General features: G+C 42.6%; 1 protein-coding gene across 1 annotated transcript; it reads left to right on the top strand.

The window, feature by feature from the left end:
- Window positions 1-2,010: 2,010 nt before the first annotated feature.
- Window positions 2,011-19,885, top strand: LOC133482268 (sodium channel subunit beta-4-like). Its single transcript, XM_061782232.1, has 5 exons — window positions 2,011-2,588; window positions 12,495-12,670; window positions 12,805-13,024; window positions 13,119-13,248; window positions 14,607-19,885. Exons 1-5 carry the CDS (start codon window positions 2,528-2,530, stop codon window positions 14,698-14,700), a joined length of 681 nt encoding a protein of 226 aa, XP_061638216.1. The 5' UTR covers window positions 2,011-2,527; the 3' UTR covers window positions 14,701-19,885.
- The last annotated feature ends 363 nt before the right edge of the window (window positions 19,886-20,248 follow it).

The raw sequence follows: 20,248 nt of genomic DNA, 5'->3' as shown, positions 1-20,248 counted from the left end.
CCACAGAATAAGTCATGGCACGCACAGAGTTAGTATATTTTTCAGAATATGTGGCTTGGCTCAATAAAGGTTGGTAAACACTGGACAAGAGCAATCTAGAGACATTATTAATGGCACAGGCAAAGTGTTAACATCAAGGGCAAAGTGTTAACAGTTTCCAATTTAGAGACACACATACACTGAATTATTAAAATACCTTTTTTGTCTTAACACTACCTGTATGCTCGTATGTCTGTCCAGTTGATGTGCAGACTGTAAAGTGCATGTCGAAGCAAGTGGTAGCGTCATTAATCCCAAACTGACATTTGAACTGATCAGAAGCCTGAAGAAAGATTCCTGTGGAAAAGGTTCAATCACACGTTAAATTGTCCATCCATCCATCCTTTTTCTACTGGTTATCCTTTTCAGGGTCATTGGCAAGATGGACCTTATACCAGCTGACTTTGGGCAAGAAGGTTAACTTAACGCTAGGCAACGCAACATCATGAGCAACATTAAATACCACATTTATGGTTCAATAAATATGAAAACCTTTTTCATATCCTGTCTGTCTTATGTTAATGCACAAGGCACTCTGTTTGTGAAGCAGTGAGCTTAACGCAAGAAGCACTTATCCTTTGAGGTTAGGGTTATTATCACTTGTAAGAAATATTCGAGAATAAAACAATAGCTCACATTTAAAACGGACTCCAGTGGTGTCTCGAAAGATTTGTTCACATGCCGTCACTTCTTCATCGTTAAGGCACAGTGTTTTGTTTTTTTCATGTTTTTACACTTGACTGATCCGGAGGTAGACAAACGTGGGACGGGAACTTCTGTGGCTCAGAGCCACTGCCAAGGTTCCAAGAGTTTTGTTAGCAGAAATGCACAAGGAAGTGGTATTATTGTTTAGTAGCTGTAAGAGGTGGAAATGATAGCATGTTAAGCTAGGAGTCGACTTAGATAGTTAACTGCTAACGCTAGCTGCATACATGGTATATATGTCTTCGCATGTTATAGTAGTACCTTGGCTTATGAGGTTAATTCATTCCGTGACCGTGCTCATAACTAATTTTATATAATTTCGGAATTAGCAGCAAGCTAGCCGCCCGGTCGGACAGATGGTATCCTCCGCGTTGATGGAAAGCCAAGGGTGCAGGTAAATATCCAGGAGAGTTGGCATGTCCTTCCAGATCTAACTGTCATTGCCCACGAGAGGGTCCCCAGCAGGGATGCTCGCCAGCACCCCCTCCAAGGACTCCAAAAAGGGTGCTGTTTGGTGCATATAGGCACAAAAAACAGTTAGAGGGAGGCTACCCTCTCGTCCACCAGGGTGAACCCGAATGTGTGAATATACTCGTGTGAGTATACTCGAAATGTGAATGGCTGTTTGTTATCATGTTCCATGTGACTGGCTGGCACCTCTTGCCCAATGTCAGCTGGGATACGCTTTTACTTACCCTAATGTGGACAAGCAGTATATAAAATGGATGGATGGATGAATGGATGGATGTTAATCTGGTGCTGACAGTTTGACCCAGTACAGATCATTTGAAGTTCCATTATTATTTTTTTGTGATTGACCTTGAAGGTTCCACTGTAGTCTCTTCAGGTCACCTACGATACTGACACAAATCAAGATGTCTGTCTTGCCATTGAACAAGGTCAGACAGTGCCAGTGCAAGATAACAGGACGGAGCGTGAAGTAAAAGATGCATGGGAGTGAGACAGGACTAGAGGATGCAGCAAACAAGACATTGAGTGGTGATCATGTAGTGTGACTAAAGCAAAGCACTCCTCTTATCTCCATCTCTCGCCAAGTAAGGCTGACTCAGCCAAATTGTGCTAAATTGTCAGGTGTGTGTATGTGGCATTGGTAATCACCGTCACCCCATCTCCAACACACACTCCAAGCCTCCCCTTCCTCCTTCTCTCTCTCTCGCTCTCTCTCTCTCTCTCTACCCCTCTCTCCCTCTGCAGTACCTCCCGCACTCATTTCTCTCATTTCTCTTTTCACCGGCCGGGGAGACATTCGCTTTCTGCTTCTCTGCCTGGCTGCTCTGCACCAGCATCCCTTTTTGTGCCTGTCTCTCCCATGCTCCATCCAGCACTCGTCCAGCCTATGTCCCCCGTCAGTGTGGCTTGCTGGCTGGTGTGCTTTCTTGACTGATACCGCTGCTGGTAGAGTGTTGAGGCTGTCGGGCACCACAGCATGTCGCCAAACAGCTGCTGCTCTGCCTTTTTTTTAATTTGCTCATTTGATCACCACTGTGACTGCTGACAGAAGACAGGACGAGAGAGAGAGAGAGAGGGAGAGTGGGACACAAACAGGGGGCAGGGGCGTGTATTCTCCAGCCTGGACATAACTCGTTGTGCTTCCATCCTGGGATAGGAGGGGAAAAGAGGGTGGGACTGAAAGCAGGACCACCTTGCTCCAAAAACCTATAAGACAGCCGCAATTTGTTCTTGCCTAAATTCAACTGTAAAAAAACAGTACAACATTCAGAATTGGGACACACACAAGGACTCGGACAAGATAGGTGGTGTCATGGCGTCATTGGACAACACTGGCTGGAGTGTGCCAGGTCTGCTAGTTGCACTGCTGCTGGGTGAGTTAGACTTCATTGTATCTGCAGTACCTTAAACTGCTGCTTTGCATCTTTCTGTGACACCACAGCTTTGCACTTTGGCAGTGTGTTGGTGGTATGAAGTGTATTTGTCCACCTTCACAGCATCTTTTACTCTCTCTGTGTTAGACTATATTGTAGGTAAGGTGGGTGGCTTATTGCCAGCTCAGTAAATCCATACCTCCAAGCCCAAGCATTAAGTCGTACCTCATCATCCAGCAAAGCGAAGTCTTGGCATTCACTTCCCACACTTTCAGGTGCAAACATACTGATGTAACATGTGAAGTGTACTTATTGCAGCCTGTATCACAGTCCATAGCATTAACCCTTTTAGGCTGATCAGAATTAGTACAATTATGCTGAGTTGGATTAGTCACAGAAATGGACAGATGTCCAAAGGATGGTTCTTGTCCTTTATCATTATCGTGTGTGTGTGTGTGTGTGAGAGAGAGAGAGAGAGAGAGAGAGAGAGAGAGAGAGAGAGAGTGTTTGTGTGTGTGTTTAACAATGGAGGTATTAGGCTTACTCTAAAATCAAAATGGCCTTGGTTAAATAGATGTATCTTACTCTGTAGTTTCGCCCGTTTTCTCTCCTTAGTCTTGTGACACTGTACTCATTAATAAGGCACACAACAACAAATCCAGTTTAATTTTATCATACAACCCAATCTTTATTGAAATAGCATATTTCCTCAAACTCTATACTGGATACGCCATGCCTTAATTAGTCACCTAGTGCACTAGTGCACTTTGTCCACTTGAACAAATAAATGTTGGTTTCATAAAAATAAAATTACAGATGCAAGATGGGGCGAGAGAGGGCTAATTTTGTTCACAGATTATTTCACTGATGTATTACTGTCAGGTCATACTGTCAGTTTTAACAAATATGAAAAAAGTGATTACCGTAATTTCTGGAGATGCTAGCAGCCACAGGAGTTAGCGGCAGGAGCTAGCAGCAGGATGCTAGCTTCCGTAGCGACGCAGAGTATGAGCCAAGAAGGAGTGAGTTCAGCGTGAAATGTTTTAAAGTTAGTCAACTGGAGACCACGTTACATTGGAAAATAAGCATTAATTGACCAGATATGGAGTAAAAAAGCAGATTGCAAGTGGTGTCGCGCCGACGTAACACACACAGGTCCGTCAACCGGAGGTCCAGCTGGACAGATATGATATGATATGGCGGCAACCGTGAGAACGTCATAATTATCGGGTGAGCCGTGAAAATTTACCGTATTATATATACATTTGTAACATTAGACATTCTATATCATATTGGAATGAAAGTATACCTTTTTCAGAACACCAGTTACCGGTTACCTTAATACAATATGAAAACATCCATCCATCCATCCATTCTCTACCGCTTATCCGGGTCGGGTCGCGGGGGCAGTAGCTTCAGCAGGGACGCCCAGACTACCCTCTCCCCAGCCACTTCATCCAGCTCTTCCGGGGGGATCCCGAGGCGTTCCCAGGCCAGCCGAAGGATGTAGTCTCTCCAGCGCGTCCTGGGTCGTCCCCGGGGTCTCCTCCCGGTGGGACATGCCCGGAACACCTCACCAGGAAGGCGTCCGGGAGGCATCCGAATCAGATGCCCCAGCCACCTCATCTGGCTCCTCTCAATGCGGAGGAGTAGCGGCTCTACTCTGAGATCCTCTCGGATGACCGAGCTTCTCACCCTATCTCTAAGGGAGAGCCCGGACACCCTGCGGAGGAAACTCATTTCGGCCGCTTGTATCCGGGATCTTGTTCTTTCGGTCACGACCCACAGCTCATGACCATAGGTGAGGGTAGGAACGAAGATCGACCGGTAAATTGAGAGCTTCGCCTTTCGGCTTAGCTCTTTCTTTACCACAACGGACCGATACAAAGTCCGCATCACTGCAGACGCTGCACCGATCCGCCTGTCGATCTCCCGTTCCATTCTTCCCTCACTCGTGAACAAGACCCCAAGATACTTGAATTCCTCCACTTGGGGCAGGATCTCATCCCCGACCTGGAGATGGCATGCCACCCTTTCCCGACTGAGGACCATGGTCTCAGATTTGGAGGTGCTGATTCTCATCCCAGCCGCTTCACACTCGGCTGCGAACTGCTCCAATGAGAGTTGGAGGTCACGGCTTGATGAAGCCAACAGAACCACATCATCTGCAAAAAGCAGAGATGCAATACTGAGGCCACCAAACCGGACCCCCTCTACGCCTCGGCTGCGCCTAGAAATTCTGTCCATAAAAGTTATGAACAGAATCGGCGACAAAGGGCAGCCTTGGCGGAGTCCAACCCTCACCGGGAACGAGTTCGACTTACTGCCGGATATGCGGACCAAACTCTGACTCCGGTCGTACAGGGACCGAACAGCCCGTATCAGGGGGTTCGGTACCCCATACTCCCGAAGCACTCTCCACAGGACTCCCCGAGGGACACGGTCGAACGCCTTCTCCAAGTCCACAAAACACATGTAGACTGGTTGGGCGAACTCCCATGCACCCTCGAGGACCCTGCCGAGGGTGTAGAGCTGGTCCACTGTTTCACGGCCAGGACGAAAACCACACTGCTCCTCCTGAATCTGAGATTCGACTTCCCGACGGACCCTCCTCTCCAGCACCCCTGAATAGACCTTACCAGGGAGGCTGAGCAGTGTGATCCCCCTGTAGTTGGAACACACCCTCCGGTCCCCCTTCTTAAAAAGGGGGACCACCACCCCAGTCTGCCAATCCAGAGGCACTGTCCCCGATGTCCACGCGATGTTGCAGAGGCGTGTCAACCAGGACAGCCCCACAACATCCAGAGCCTTTAGGAACTCCGGGCGAATCTCATCCACCCCCGGGGCCCTGCCACCGAGGAGCTTTTTAACTACCTCGGTGACCTCAAACCCAGAGATAGGAGAGCCCGCCTCAGAGAACCCACACTCTGCTTCCCCATGGGAAGGCGTGTCGGTGGAATTGAGGAGGTCTTCGAAGTATTCTCCCCACCGACTCACAACGTCCCGAGTCGAGGTCAGCAGCGCCCCATCCCCACTATACACAGTGTTGGTGGTGCACTGCTTTCCTCTCCTGAGACGTCGGATGGTGGACCAGAATTTCCTCGAAGCCGTCCGGAAGTCTTTCTCCATGGCCTCACCGAACTCCTCCCATGCCCGGGTTTTTGCTTCAGCGACCACCAGAGCTGCATTCCGCTTGGCCAGCCGGTACCCATCAGCTGCCTCAGGAGTCCCACAGGCCAAAAAGGCCCGATAGGACTCCTTCTTCAGCTTGACGGCATCCCTCACCGTTGGTGTCCACCAACGGGTTCGGGGATTGCCGCCACGACAGGCACCGACCACCTTACGGCCACAGCTCCGGTCGGCCGCCTCAGCAATGGAGGCGCGGAACATGGTCCACTCGGACTCGATGTCCCCCGCCTCCCCCGGAACATGAGCAAAGTTCTGTCGGAGGTGGGAGTTGAAACTCCTTCTGACAGGGGATTCTGCCAGACGTTCCCAGCAGACCCTCACAATACGTTTGGGCCTGCCACGTCGGACCGGCATCTTCCCCCACCATCGGAGCCAACTCACCACCAGGTGGTGATCAGTTGACAGCTCCGCCCCTCTCTTCACCCGAGTGTCCAAGACATGCGGCCGCAAGTCCGATGACACGACCACAAAGTCGATCATCGAACTGCGACCTAGGGTGTCCTGGTGCCAAGTGCACGTGTGGACACCCTTATGCTTGAACATGGTGTTTGTTATGGACAATCCGTGACGAGCACAGAAGTCCAATAACAGAACACCGCTCGGGTTCTGATCGGGGGGGCCGTTCCTCCCAATCGCGCCCTTCCAGGTCTCACTGTCATTGCCCACGTGAGCATTGAAGTCCCCCAACAGAACAATGGAGTCCCCAGCGGGAGCGCTCTCCAGCACCCCCTCCAAGGACTCCAAAAAGGGTGGGTACTCTGAACTGCTGTTTGGTGCATAGGCACAAACAACAGTCAGGACCCGTCCCCCCACCCGAAGGCGGAGGGAGGCTACCCTCTCGTCCACCGGGGTGAACCCCAACGTACAGGCGCCGAGCCGGGGGGCAATAAGTATACCCACACCTGCTCGGCGCCTCTCACCATGGGCAACTCCAGAGTGGAAGAGAGTCCAACCCCTCTCGAGAGGACTGGTACCAGAGCCCCAGGTGTGTGTGGAGGCGAGTCCGACTATATCGAGTCGGAACTTCTCGACCTCACACACCAGCTCGGGCTCCTTCCCTGCCAGAGAGGTGACATTCCACGTCCCTAGAGCCAGCTTCTGTAGCCGGGGATCGGATCGCCAAGGTCCCCGCCTTCGGCCACCGCCCAGCTCACACTGCACCCGACCCCTATGGCCCCTCCCACAGGTGGTGAGCCCATGGGAAGGGGGACCCACGTTACCCTTTCGGGCTGTGCCCGGCCGGACCCCATGGGTGCAGGCCCGGCCACCAGGCGCTCGCCTTCGAGCCCCACCACCAGGCCTGGCTCCAGCGGGGGGCCCCGGTGGCCCGCGTCCGGGCAAGGGAAAACGAAGTCCATTGTTTGTCGTCATCATTAGGGGTCTTTGAGCCGTGCTTTGTCTGGTCCCTCACCTAGGACCTGTTTGTCATGGGTGACCCTGCCAGGGGCATAAAGCCCCAGACAACTTAGCTCCTAGGATCACTGGGACACACAAACCCCTCCACCACGACAAGGTGACGGCTCAAGGAGGGGAATATGAAAACATTTTTACGTTTTCCATCTGTATAATATGTATAAATAATTTGATGAATTTTTTAGTAGAAAAAAAATCTAATTTTATACAGGAGGAATTACAGTATTTTGAAAATTGCCCCTTTCAAATAAACACGACAGATCAGCATGGTCTTACAGCCTTTTTGCAAGTACAAATTCAAATAGACACGTCACAGTACAGCTCACATCTTCATCAACTTAATGTGTATAACTTTTACATGTGCCCCACACATACCTCATGGGGATGCTTACTGCTTTGGTGAGCTAAATCTTGTTTTAGTCGTTCCTGGCCCGAGACTCCAGACATAGTCTAGGTGCAGGGGACTTCTGTGTTCCAGCTCCAGGACTGTCAGGAACACCTGGCTTCAGGGCTAATTCACATTTTTTCATGCAGGAATGAGTAGAAACTCTATTTGTGGAGCAAACTTGTTTTTAATCATCTGTGCAACTTGTACACAACAGCAACACTCCACCCCTAGTGCTCTCTTTCCTTCTTCCTCGATTGCCTCTTAAAGGGGCCACATTGTACATCACACAACTCTCGTCTTACTATAGTAGATGCTAAGTGTGTATATCACGGTTGGGTAATAAGCAGGGAACTATTAACTCTGCCTCCAGCTGCCCTGCATCATTAGTAATGGGCTCTATGGACGCAGCACTCCCACGTTCGGTGTAAGGTGACACGATAACTTCCGGTCAGCATGTAAACGGATAGTGACAACATGGGAAACATGTTCAAACTCAAAACCAAGTTGTGGCGCAACATAACGGCACACCACAGTATTGGCTGAGGGTTTATCTCATCGTCTTTGAAAATTCAAAACCTCTGACGTTATTTCGACTTTGAAAAGTGCTAGCACCGAACTACTGTCCATATAAATTATATTGTACCTACACAACGGTTCAACTGCAGGTTATCAGACATTTTTTATTTTTTAGCAGCCTAGTAGCTTGTAACATACAGTATTGACAGCTGGAAGTGTTACGCCATCTGACCTTTCCACCGGAAATGCTTAACGTGTTGGAGTGCATAGAGTCCATTGGATCAAAAAAGAAAAGGACACACAAACAGAAATGTGATAACAAAGAGTTTCATTTGTTACACATAAAACATGAAGCTTGCACTTATTCAAGTGCTGCCAAGTATATGACTGTATAGTGCTCATGAAGTCAATATGAATTCCCATCACCATGGAAGCTCATTCCTGCAAGCCATCATCTCATTTGTGCCACTTTCCCTTCCAAACATTACATTACTTAATGTATTTTCTTTTCCCATTTTGAGCGGTATGGAAAATGGATGGATGGATGGTATATGTATCGTGGTTGCAGCTGCTTCAATGTCCATAACAAACATTATTACGACCTTATTTGAGACAGCACTTATATTGAATATTTTTACATTATGCAATGTGTTCATAATGTTGTGGCAAGTCAGTGAGTACTAAATTGTAACTTTTTAACTATTATCATTTTCCTTCGTTACCGAATGGCTAGGATGCTTTCACATGCTTGGGTCTCTATCACATGTCTGCAACAGCTCAATAAATTGTAATATAACTTGTTGAAAGTCGACTTACTGTAAAAGGATGCACATGTTTGTGGGAGTCATCTTACAAATGCTGTATTTGTATCGATACCGTACACATCCGCCACTGTGCACCAGTGCGGTTCTGTATGTTGAGCCACTTAACTGCTACTCTGCTGTCATTCAGTCACCTTGGAAAAGACATTTCACTCCCCATATCCATCTCTTTCCTCCTTCCTGCTGACGCCGTCCATCCTGTCTCTCACCCATCCCATCTATCTCTCAGCTTTATTCACTTTTCTCTATTTACTATTCCTCTGTGACCATTCTCTCCCTTTCTTTTCCATTCTTCCCAGCAGTACTCCCTCACTCCCTCTCTCTCAGAGTGGTAATTGTGTCCTCGGTCAGTTCTCTGTGGGTTTACTCAGAAATACATTAACCCTTCAATGTGTGGCCTACTTAAATAAAAGACATCACCTTGACTGTCAGCCAAGGACAAGACCAAGCAGTTGCATTTTGTCCCATGAGCTGAACTGATTGAGATTCTGATGTTTGTTTGTTTTTTATAGTGAAGCTACTATAGCACAAATACATGCATGTGAACTGAATGCAAGATAAGTAAATGATAAGATATTGTGCAGTGACAGAGACATCCGGCCACAATGCATTATCAGCAAGGATAATTGTCACTCAGTTCACTTGACTCTTAAATGTTGCATGTACTGTAAATGCATTTTCTAAGCAATCACTTTCCACAGGTCTCTCTTGAAAAAGAAGCTTTTAATCTCAAGGAGACAAACCTGGTTAAAAGAAGGATGAAAATAATAATAATAATTCGTTCCCGCCCCCCAAAACCACCACAGTTTTTGGGTTACACAGATTTTAATAAATAAAAATAGCACTTTATATGTAAAGTTAAGAAATAAAATTGTTTTCTGAAGAGTAATTACTGTACTCTGGGACAACATGAAACATCAAATGTGTGCCTGAGGTGTGTACCATTAAGGGGTGTGGCCTAGTGAGCAAAAACAAAAATTAAAAATCAACCAACCAACTACTCATAACTCCAAAAGGTCATAAATCGGGGCACTTGTAAGATAAGGTACCGCAGAAGGAGCTGGAGTCTCATGAGGTATTTTGACGTGTCAGGTTAAGGTTTTTTTTTTCCCCCTGAAGATTTGTCGATAGGTGTGACTGTGAGTGGGAATGATAGTTTGTCTCTACGTGCCCTGCAACTTACTTCCATCACTTCCAGGGCATAAATCGCCGCTTCTCGGCCAAAGTCTGCTGGTATAGGTTCACTCACGACCCAAATGAGGACAACCACTATAGAAATTGAATGGATGGAAATGCTAGCCCAGGCATCCAGAGCCCTTCCCATCATGGAACAATTTTAAATCCTTGGGTGGTCATGATAACACAACCATATCAATCTAAAAATACACAAGCAGACTACCTCTCAGTATCCTTTTCCTATCTAGCTCAAACATCCGTGCAGGATGCATTCTCTGAACAATAATATGTCCATATAAATAAACAATACAATAAAAGTCCATTAACAGAAACAAGATCCAGAAAGAGAAAAGAACAAGGTGAACTCAAACAGCTCACATTGCTGTTGAAGAAGAGTCAACTTGAATGCAGTCGGGAGTTAAAAATATCCAGTGGTAGAAGTCAAGATGAAAGGGTAAGATTAGGAGGTAGAATTAGAACTCAACAACAACTCCTAAAACATAAGCTGACACATGGTGTGAATGCAAACACATTTGCTTTTACACACACAGAGACTGCATGGATTTAGCAATGACAAAATATTTTAATGGAGACTGTTTTTGTAATTTAAACTGTAAAAAGTGCAGTTTTCCTGTCATATCTTTTGTGGGCTGGAATGAGATGAAAGATAAGGACCGTCAGTTCTATAACACCAATTTACAGGCATAAAGTCAAGTGCATGTGTTAATTTCAGTTTGCACAAAGTGCAATGTGATCCCGTGATGGTCAGTGTAGAAAGGACAGCGTTTATAAATAGGACTCAAGTGTAGGCAGACGCCAGTGTAATAATGTGATGATTACTACAGTTTTCATTCAACAAAGACACCTTGTTGGACCCATGCACGTAAATGCAAGAAGAACTATTTTAAGTCAACAATTTTTACATCACTGTCACTAAATTACTTCCAATAATTTTGTATCCCCAGCCAGTCGTTTTTGTTGGTTCCAGGTGAATCAAGTGTCATTTGTGGAAAACAAAAGTCTTGGGACACATTTCTTAATAGAGTAATTAACTAATCAGAGGTTGAGGTAAACCATCTGATTCTGAATTGTTTAGTCTTTTTTTTCTCAATTCTGTGCTTTCTACTATGCGAAAACAGACGATTGTGCTCAGTGCTCAATAACATCTATAAAGGCACGCTTGGATGAATTTGATGTGGAATAACCTGACTCAAGCCCTGAACGCAACACTATCAAACGCTTTAAGGATAAGCTAGAAAAGAGATGGTGACCCCTCAGATCAAAATACGCTTTTCTGCCTCGTCCATGTGTCCCGTAGTCATGATGAACATGTCCCAATGCTTTTACCCATGTTGCAGAGTCTTAAAAGGCGACTCATCAGATTGAACGGCTGCTTCTCATTTGTATTTGACCTCATGTTAATGGTCAAAATCCCCTGTAAGCAATCACCTGAGGTATTCTGGCCAGATTTGTAAAATATCAAATATTTTCAACTATTGAAGGTTTAATTCAGGTTATGTTCATGGTGGTATAGAGTATGGCGGTCAAAATATTCTAGGGAATCAACAAATTTTCCTTACTACTAATTAAAATAATTATTACTTATGTTTCCTATTCCTCACTCATAACAAAATGATAAAGTTGCTTTGTTTACAGAGGTTTTTTTTTCAGCACAGAGAGCAGAAAAAAATAAAATCAAACTGGCCTTGCATTCAATAGCAATTCAGTCAGTGCCCAATGATGGTTACATCATCAACCATACATGCATACCCCTACTTAGGACTCAGATAGCTACTTTGACAAAACCTGTCCACATTGAAGAAGTAATTACCATGTTTCCTCAAATAGTACCCAGGGGTTATTCATTTATGCAATGGTAGCAGGTCTTTATTAAACCGTTAAGGCATTTACTAATGATGACAGCTTTTATCCAAATTGAAATGTGTTATATTTTTATTACACTATAAGAAATGTTTTGTCCTATTCACAAATAAATCACTATTATTCATAAAAATATCCTTTATTTTCTATGGCGCTTGTCCTCATAAGGGTCACGTGTGAGCTGGAGCCCATTCCAGCTGACTTTGGGCGAGAAGCGAGGTACACCCAGGACTGGCTGCCTGCCAATCGCAGAGGAGTGCGCATTTCTGTCATTTATGCCCTAAAAATTGGTTTGCTGGCATTTTGGATTGCACTGATTACCTGTGAATTTCTAGCATGTTTTCAAAACAGTATGTTGTATGATTAAAGTACTAAAAGATAAAGAAGGGTTTCTCAACCTTTGTTGAGCCAAGGCACAATTCAGTGAAATTGGATAATTTCCTGTGGCACACCTGATGATCTCTCACAGTGGTTGCGAATCACTGGATTAAATTACTTGTTGTCTGCACACCTCTCCCACAGTCTTTGATTCAGGTGTACTTCACGTTCGTGGACTGGAGGTGTCAACAGGAAAAGTGTCATCAATTGAGGCAATGAACGGCTCCACGGTGCTGTTGCCGTGTACGTATTCCTCGTGCATTGGCATTCACAAGCTCACATTCAGCTGGCATTATAACAACAATGGCACAATGACCAAGGTATGAGCCTCGCAAGCATTGGTAAAACCTTTTTATTGTCAGCTCTGTGCTGCGTAACCGAAGCATGTTTGTGTGTGTGTGTGTGTGTGTGTGTGTGTGTGTGTGTGCGTGTGTGTGTGTGTGTGTGTGTTTAGTTATGCAAGGGGGTGGTTCCTAGCGAGGGTGTGGAGCCCAAGGTGAAAGTGGAACACGATCGAGTAGAATTTGTGGGTTCTTCAAAGAGCCACAATATCTCCATCCTGCTTTGGAACATCACCTTTGAAGATGAGGGAGAGTACACCTGTTTTGCGAAAAACCCAAAAGAGAAGTACCGCAACCACAGCGCTATCTTCACTCTCAGAGTGGTGGATCAAAGTATGGAACATATTGACATATCTCATCCTGTGTTGTCGTATGTTATGGAGACTTTCTCTCATCCGATGTCTTTTTTGTCTTTTCACACTTTCAGTGAGAGAGGTTGATAACACTTTAACTGTCATCATTGTCTCTGTGTTGGGCGGAGTCATTGGCTTAGTTATCATTGTTATGGTGATAAAGGCCTTGGTGGTCCAATTCCTGCTAAAAGATGATGAGAAGAAGTAAGTTGTCTGGAGATGGTGAATGGCACTTATCACAACATGCATGACTTACATGATTTGTGACTCTTTTCTAAACTTATCATAGACTTGACAGTCTTGGGGATAAACTTACATAATATCAGAGTTTGCGAACAATTCGTTCCAAGTGAAGTTTATTTATAAAGCCTTTTATCCCAAAAGAGTTGCAAAAGGCTTCAGAGGTCACAAAAACACACACACACACACACACGCACACACACACACACGCTTGCCTCGCTTCTACTTCCTCCTTCGCTGTTCGTGGCGCGTCCATTGTGGGGGTCTGAGTTGTTGTAGGCAGCCAGACCAGACTGCAGTTCCGTAGCGCCTCAATGAGAGTAGACTTTTAACTCCGTTAAAGTAGTTCTGCCTGTGTTGAGCAGAAACCTACGACTGCATCAGAGCGGATTTGGTGCGTGAGAGTCAACTGTTGGGATAAACCCGTATTTTAAGTAGGACTCCTGATATAGTGTTGTTTCGTTCGCGAACGACGTTCAAAAGAACAAATCTTTTCAGTTAACGTAATGAGCGGAATTAGTTTATGAAACGATTTCGTTCTTTGAGCTCTGCCGCCGTTAGCCAGTCCGCTCGGACCGGAAACGGAAACGTTCGAGTCGACTGGGACCTGAAAGGGAAACGTTCTGTGCAGTCTTGACGAGTCAATTGAGACGCGCAGCCGTCTGGGCGGAGAAGATCCGGTCAATTTTCAAAATAAAACACATTGACACGCGAATTGCAATACAACAGAAATTATATAAATTGGTCATTCTTTCCCTGGGGCCCGGTAACAAATGCCTCATGGCCCGGTACCGGTCCACAGACCGGTGGTGGTTGGGGACCACTGGTTTAAACAACATTTTAACATTCCTTATACTCTATGATGAAATTAAAGTAAAGTAAAACTACTGGCAGACACAGGCATAATGGAGAGTGAAAGGAACAGTGTTTGCACGTTGATACTTTCACCTCCTATTATTTTATAGATATTACTGGTATTTTGCGTGTCATAAACGTGTGCCTGTAAGCAGGCAAAATATAGAATGATATATTTAGCTGTGTTTCCTTCATTGCTACATACAATACTGTTTAAGAAACTGTGGTTGGTTGTGAAATTGAAAATATATCCAAACAAAAGATCCTCTTCACTATATAACATCTGCGTGAATGATGATAAGGTGACCTCTTAAATCTCACATCAGTCAGCAATTACTCCATCAAGTTATGTTTAGTATGTTTTATATCTAAGCATTCATGTGGCTCAGTCATAATTATACAGCAGTTTTCATTGTTGCTACTGCTGCTTCTGTATGTTAATCTTTGTTTTCTCTATTTCCCTGCAGTAAAGAGTGCCTGGTTAATGCCTCAGGGAACGACAATACCGAAAATGGACTTACAGGAGCCAAAGCTGAAAACAAAGGAACACCAAAGGCATGAGCAAGAAGGCAGCAGCGTATGTCTGTATGCTTGTATATGTGTTATAACAAATGTACACTATCAATGAATGAACTGTCTTCTCTTGTTGCTACATAGTAAACCATGCAAATGCACAGTTAAAACATGGCTTGAATTAGAAAACGTCTGCAGAAGGCTGGGTCACTTTTGTCTACGTGGCAGCGCATTTGTCTGTATTATCCAACTCTGCACGCTTAAATTCAGTATTTTTGGATTGAACTTGATCAGCATACTGTATATTCTTTTCCCCAATTAGTTTATAGCTAATATGAAACCTAAACATTAATCAAACAGAGAAAAGATGCTCAAATTGGTGGAAAAATGGATTGGAATAATTGAAGAGCACAAAATGGCTGAGATGCCTCTCTCAAACCAGCATTTTAATTTAAAAAAAAATATATGCTCTGAGCAGCTGAATGGAACACGTGGGTAGCAAGTGTGCCACACAGTCGAAGATTCTGGGTTCGAATCTTGGCTCAGACATTTGAGTGAGGAGTTTGCATGTTTGCCACACCAGCATGGGTTTTCTTTGTGTACTACCACATTCCAAAAAAAACATGCAAGTCCAGTTAGTTGAGTAATCTAGGCTAGTTTACAGCTCACAATTGACCTATGTAATACGCAATAGAAAATAATAATAATAATGGATAAATGGATGGATTGATAATGTATTTGTTATGTGAGTCCTTTTCTTCAAAGGACTCACAACGTTTTGTTTTTGTTTTTCACAACTAACAAGCCGTAGGTTTTAATTATTACTCTCCTGGAATTCCGAAATTCATATTAGAATGTCAAAAACCAGGTTCAGTTCAGGTCATTAAAATCAAAAGCAGATTTGACTGAATACAGACTAGCTGACAACAAGGCTTCCAATGAGGCAAATGAATGATCCAGTTCTTCTCAGTTATTTTATTTTTAACATTTTTTGGTTTTCGCTTTAGATTATGAAACACAGGTGCCTGCTCTGCTTTTGCTCCCTCTGTTGGCCGGAGGATTAAATCACAGAAAATTATTTTGGGGGGGAAAGTATTAAAACACTAACCCTGATCCAAGACAATCCCAAGACTACACAGCTCCCTAAAGAGAATGAAGTGAATGATGCTGCTTCTGACTTATCAAAAGATTGTTTTTTTTAAGCATGCATATATTTTAAAAAACGCCACACATGTACAGTATTTGTTGTCTACGACACAGGAGGAACGTTTGTATGAATTCATGAAGTTGTAAAATGACCGTTCATATAAACCTTGGCTATCAACAAGCAAGTTAGGGTGACAGCAAACAATTGGAACAATTGAAATAGTTTGTTCAGTTACAGAATATTACTAAAGTAATATCATGGCTTTATGAGAATATAGTCAGAATAATGTAATATTACGAGATTAATTATGGAATTAAGTTGTTACAATATATTACAAGACAGAAGGCATAATAATTGAAAATTGTGTAATTTGGGAAACATACAGTACCTGCATTAAATGACACTTAAGGATAAGTTTCACAAAAAGTAAAAGTTTTTGGCACATCGACCCCATCATCAGTATGAACAACTAAATCTGTGAACTACAGCAACTGAAATCTCCTCTTTTTTTCCTCATTTAACAGTATTGTTTATAATAAATAGTAAATAATAAATATATAAAGTTAAACTTTATTGTCAAATTAGTCCGACTTTTTTTCTAAATAAATAACTTCATTCATGTTACATTGCAAAAAAAATTCTTATTCTGACATCATTCTGGTAACTTTATGACTTTATTCTTGTAACTGTACAACTGTAGTCTTGCAAAATTCCAACTTCATTCAAGAAATGTTATGACTTCATTCTGGTTACGTTGCCACTTTATTTTCAAAATATACTGTAACCTTTCTTCTCATTACACATTTTTCTTGTCAGTGTTGCTCTAATACACATTGGTAAAAAAATAATAATAATAACATTTAAAAAAAAGAGGAGGTATGTCCACCAGTAAAAAAAGGACAAATTTATTTCATTTCATTTTTAAGAATAAAGGATTTTAGAATGTCACTTAACTATAATAACTTAAATAAGTGGAAAGGGATAGATTTAGTGCCATCCTGCTATTAGCTCCTTCACGTTGTGCCCTCTATGCAACGCTACCAGAGGTTATTTGAGAAGTTGTCATACATGACCTGCCACACACCCTCACACATACCTAGGATAGATGGGACAGCTGAGTGCTACACACACACACACACACACACATGCTCACGCGCACACACACACACACACACACACACGGTCACATACCAGAGAGTGGTACACAGGCCTTGCACACAAACAATACTGCACTTTACCACTGTTCCGAGTGGCTGCACAAATCAACATTAAATCATTTTTTTATGATATTATATAACAATTAGAAAACAATCAAAAAGTCAGGAAATTAAACTCGTCGTGTTTCAGTTAGCTATGGGTCAACAGCCATGCGTTTGTTTTATCGTTCACATAGTTCACTCAGGCCAGCTTACTTAGTTGTTCTATTTTCCTTCTTGCTTTCAAAGGAAGCAATAATATAGACTTTATAATGCAATAACATGTTCAAGGGCACTTTAAAATGTTTCGGGACGAAGGCACTGCCCATTATAGGCACTGTGGTAAAGCGACTCAGTGGGCCGATGCATTGAACATATTTTTACCTGGCATATTTGCATTGTATTCCATACATACTGATTACTATTTTTCCTGCTCATTCCACAACACTGGTGATCCCTCACTTTACTTGAGAAAATAAAACCCTACAATGAATACAGATCTACAGATAGCGCCATTGTATCTACTGTAATACGCAATGTAATCAATCCCCTTAAAGAAAACATTGTCTAATTCTTACAGTTATAGCTTTATCTCATTGAATGTATCTAGCGATGAATGTCAAAATGCAATATCACAAAGTCTCGTGTTCTCTCACTTTTCATAGATACAATTGGACAAATATATTGGGACACATTTTTCAAATATTGTCCCCGAAATCTCGTTTTTTTTTTTTCAATTTACCAAACATTATGGGTATTTCCATGCATCCAACTTCCAAAAAAAAAAACTCACAGACACGAAATCTTGTAAAAAGTCTTCCCAAAAGAGTGGAAGCTGTTAGAGTAGCAAATGTGGGACTAAATCCACATTGAAGGGCAAGGTGTCTCAATACATATATAATGTACATACTTTAACTTTACTTTGGTAACACACATAATTCATACAGTATAACAAAAGTCTGATTTCAAATGTTCCTTCATTGTGACAGCTTTCCAAACAAAACCGAAGATGCCATTTGTATGTAGAAGCTGATTAAACACTCGAGTGTAACAGTAATAGCAGGTTTTGCAATTACAGTGTTATACCTTTTGTGTGTGATATCATAGATGACATGTGAAAGTACTAGAACAAACGTAAGCAATTGATGTGATAAAGGATAAACATCTCAAAATATCCTGCAGGGACAGGCAGTATGGTGGAGTTAGATATTAGTCATTCCTCAAATGTAATGCGTAAAACTATTTAGTCTGTTTGTTACACACATTTTTGTTCCCTGATTTTAGTGTTGTGGGGGGGGGGGGGGGGGGGAATAAGCTGATTTGCTTGTCTGTTGACCTCATATCGAAGTTCTGGCAGCATTTTATAAAGGTGCAGATCCCACAAATGCATGCTCCTTTCAAATATATGTATGATTTATTACTAGGAGGCCAATGTTTACATTTGCCAAATAATAGTTTTAGTGAATGATGTCATGTGTGGAAGCATGATTAATATTTAATGACAGTCATATGTGCAACAACCTCTCTCACATTTGTCTCTTTACTAATTCTGAGCCCTTCTGACGACACGAGTCATCATCAGCTGACTGTGTACAACCATTGCTGCAGTACTCAATATAATGTGCTATATAATATCCATCTAGTTAAGTGAGCATGAGAGGCTTTTTGTCTCAACTGAATTAGCTCATCAATTAAATGTCTACATAATAGAGAGAGAAAAAACATTGCATAAAGCGAAAAGTAGGGGTTCACATTATATATTTACATGGCTATAATACAAGTGTAACAACACATTATACGTACGTAGTCCAGCAAGTGATACAAATTACCCTTGTGACTCTTTTTCTCCGATTGTTTATAATCACGTCTGTAACTCATATTTTAGCACCATTTATACTAAATTTTAAGGTTATTAGGGGAAGGGACCACAAAGATACAGTGCCTTGCAAAAGTATTCACACCCTTGGCTTTTTTTCTTACCCATTTTCTTGACTGTACGTACTTCTCATTCACTTCAAAACTTTGACTATTTTGAGAAGATCCATCAAATAAAATTCAGATAAAGAAATCGCTTAAATCAGAGGTTAATTGCAATGTAACAAAATAGGTTAAAAAAAAAATATATATATTAAATTTAAAAAGCCAAGGGGGTGAAGGCATTTTCAAGGCATGATATAGATAAAATTACTTCAAATTGACAGCTAAGGGCAGAAGCCATGTCATGAATAGTATTACTATTAAAGGCAAAACAATTTATTAGAAAAATGGCGATTGACCACTATGTTTTCTTACAGTAAATTCTTAAAACTGCCACAGCAGCTGGAGCTCATACTGCCAGTCCACGAGTCTCATGTCTGCCCAAATATTACACTGATACATTTGAAATAAATATGTATTGCACTTATCACTGTCACAACTACTAGCGATTTGTAACACTTCATCTTAGACCACACTGCCAAGTCTGCTCCCACATTCCACTCAAACCCAAAGATCAAACCTCGGATTGATGCACTTCAACAGGAATCTTAACAATTAGAATAGAGGACGAAATTAAAGCATTACAGCATGCCCTTACATTACAGCAAACCTAAATGTTTTCCAATGCAATCAAGCTATCAAAGACTGCTCATGTTATATATAAACACAAAATACCATTCTAAAGTATTGCAGCAATTGTTTGTATTTTACTTCCAAATCTACTGTGTAATTGTTTATTTGTCTTCGCTGACACATGCAACCCCAAATTTCCTAGATTAAAGTTCCTCTGAATGTCAATCTCTTTGTCTCTCTGTAATCATGCTGCTCATGCTCACCTCATGACTATGTACTTAGAACTTGACTTGTTAAGGTAATATAATTATGTAAATAAAATCATTCTAATTGCCGGGAACTCTGCAGTGTCCCTGCCTGTTTGTGAAACACTACATCTAACCCAACGTGGAGGAGTACATCTATAAAAAGTCTACACACCCCTGTTCAAATGCCAGGTATTTGTGCTATAGAAAAATTACACCAAGATTCAAAACTGTTTCTACCATTAATGTGACATATAACCCATACAACTCAATTGTAAAAGCATTTATATCTTTAAGAGGGGTGAAGTAAAAAATAAAATGCACACCCTCATGCAACTGGGAATCTGTCTGTGTTCAGAATTAACCAGAGCTGCCAACCTATAAAAATGTACTTCCAGAACAATTTGTCCGAATTTGTCTGAATTTCCATATTTTCAAATTTTTGTCAAGAACATTTC

The sequence above is a fragment of the Phyllopteryx taeniolatus genome, chromosome 8 (genome assembly GCF_024500385.1).
Source record: "Phyllopteryx taeniolatus isolate TA_2022b chromosome 8, UOR_Ptae_1.2, whole genome shotgun sequence".
Lineage (NCBI taxonomy): Eukaryota > Metazoa > Chordata > Actinopteri > Syngnathiformes > Syngnathidae > Phyllopteryx > Phyllopteryx taeniolatus.
Note: the sequence above shows the minus strand (reverse complement) of the source record. Positions and strands in the feature narration are given on the sequence as shown.

What these genes read in the sequence shown, in the direction of transcription:
- LOC133482268 (XM_061782232.1), top strand. Translation starts at nt 2,528, where the DNA reads ATGGCGTCATTGGACAACACTGGCTGGAGTGTGCCAGGTCTGCTAGTT. An exon ending in GCTAGTTGCACTGCTGCTGG is followed by an intron (nt 2,589 to 12,494) that starts GTGAGTTAGACT and finishes CCTCTCCCACAG; the next exon opens with TCTTTGATTCAGGTGTACTT. An exon ending in TCTCAGAGTGGTGGATCAAA is followed by an intron (nt 13,025 to 13,118) that starts GTATGGAACATA and finishes TCACACTTTCAG; the next exon opens with TGAGAGAGGTTGATAACACT.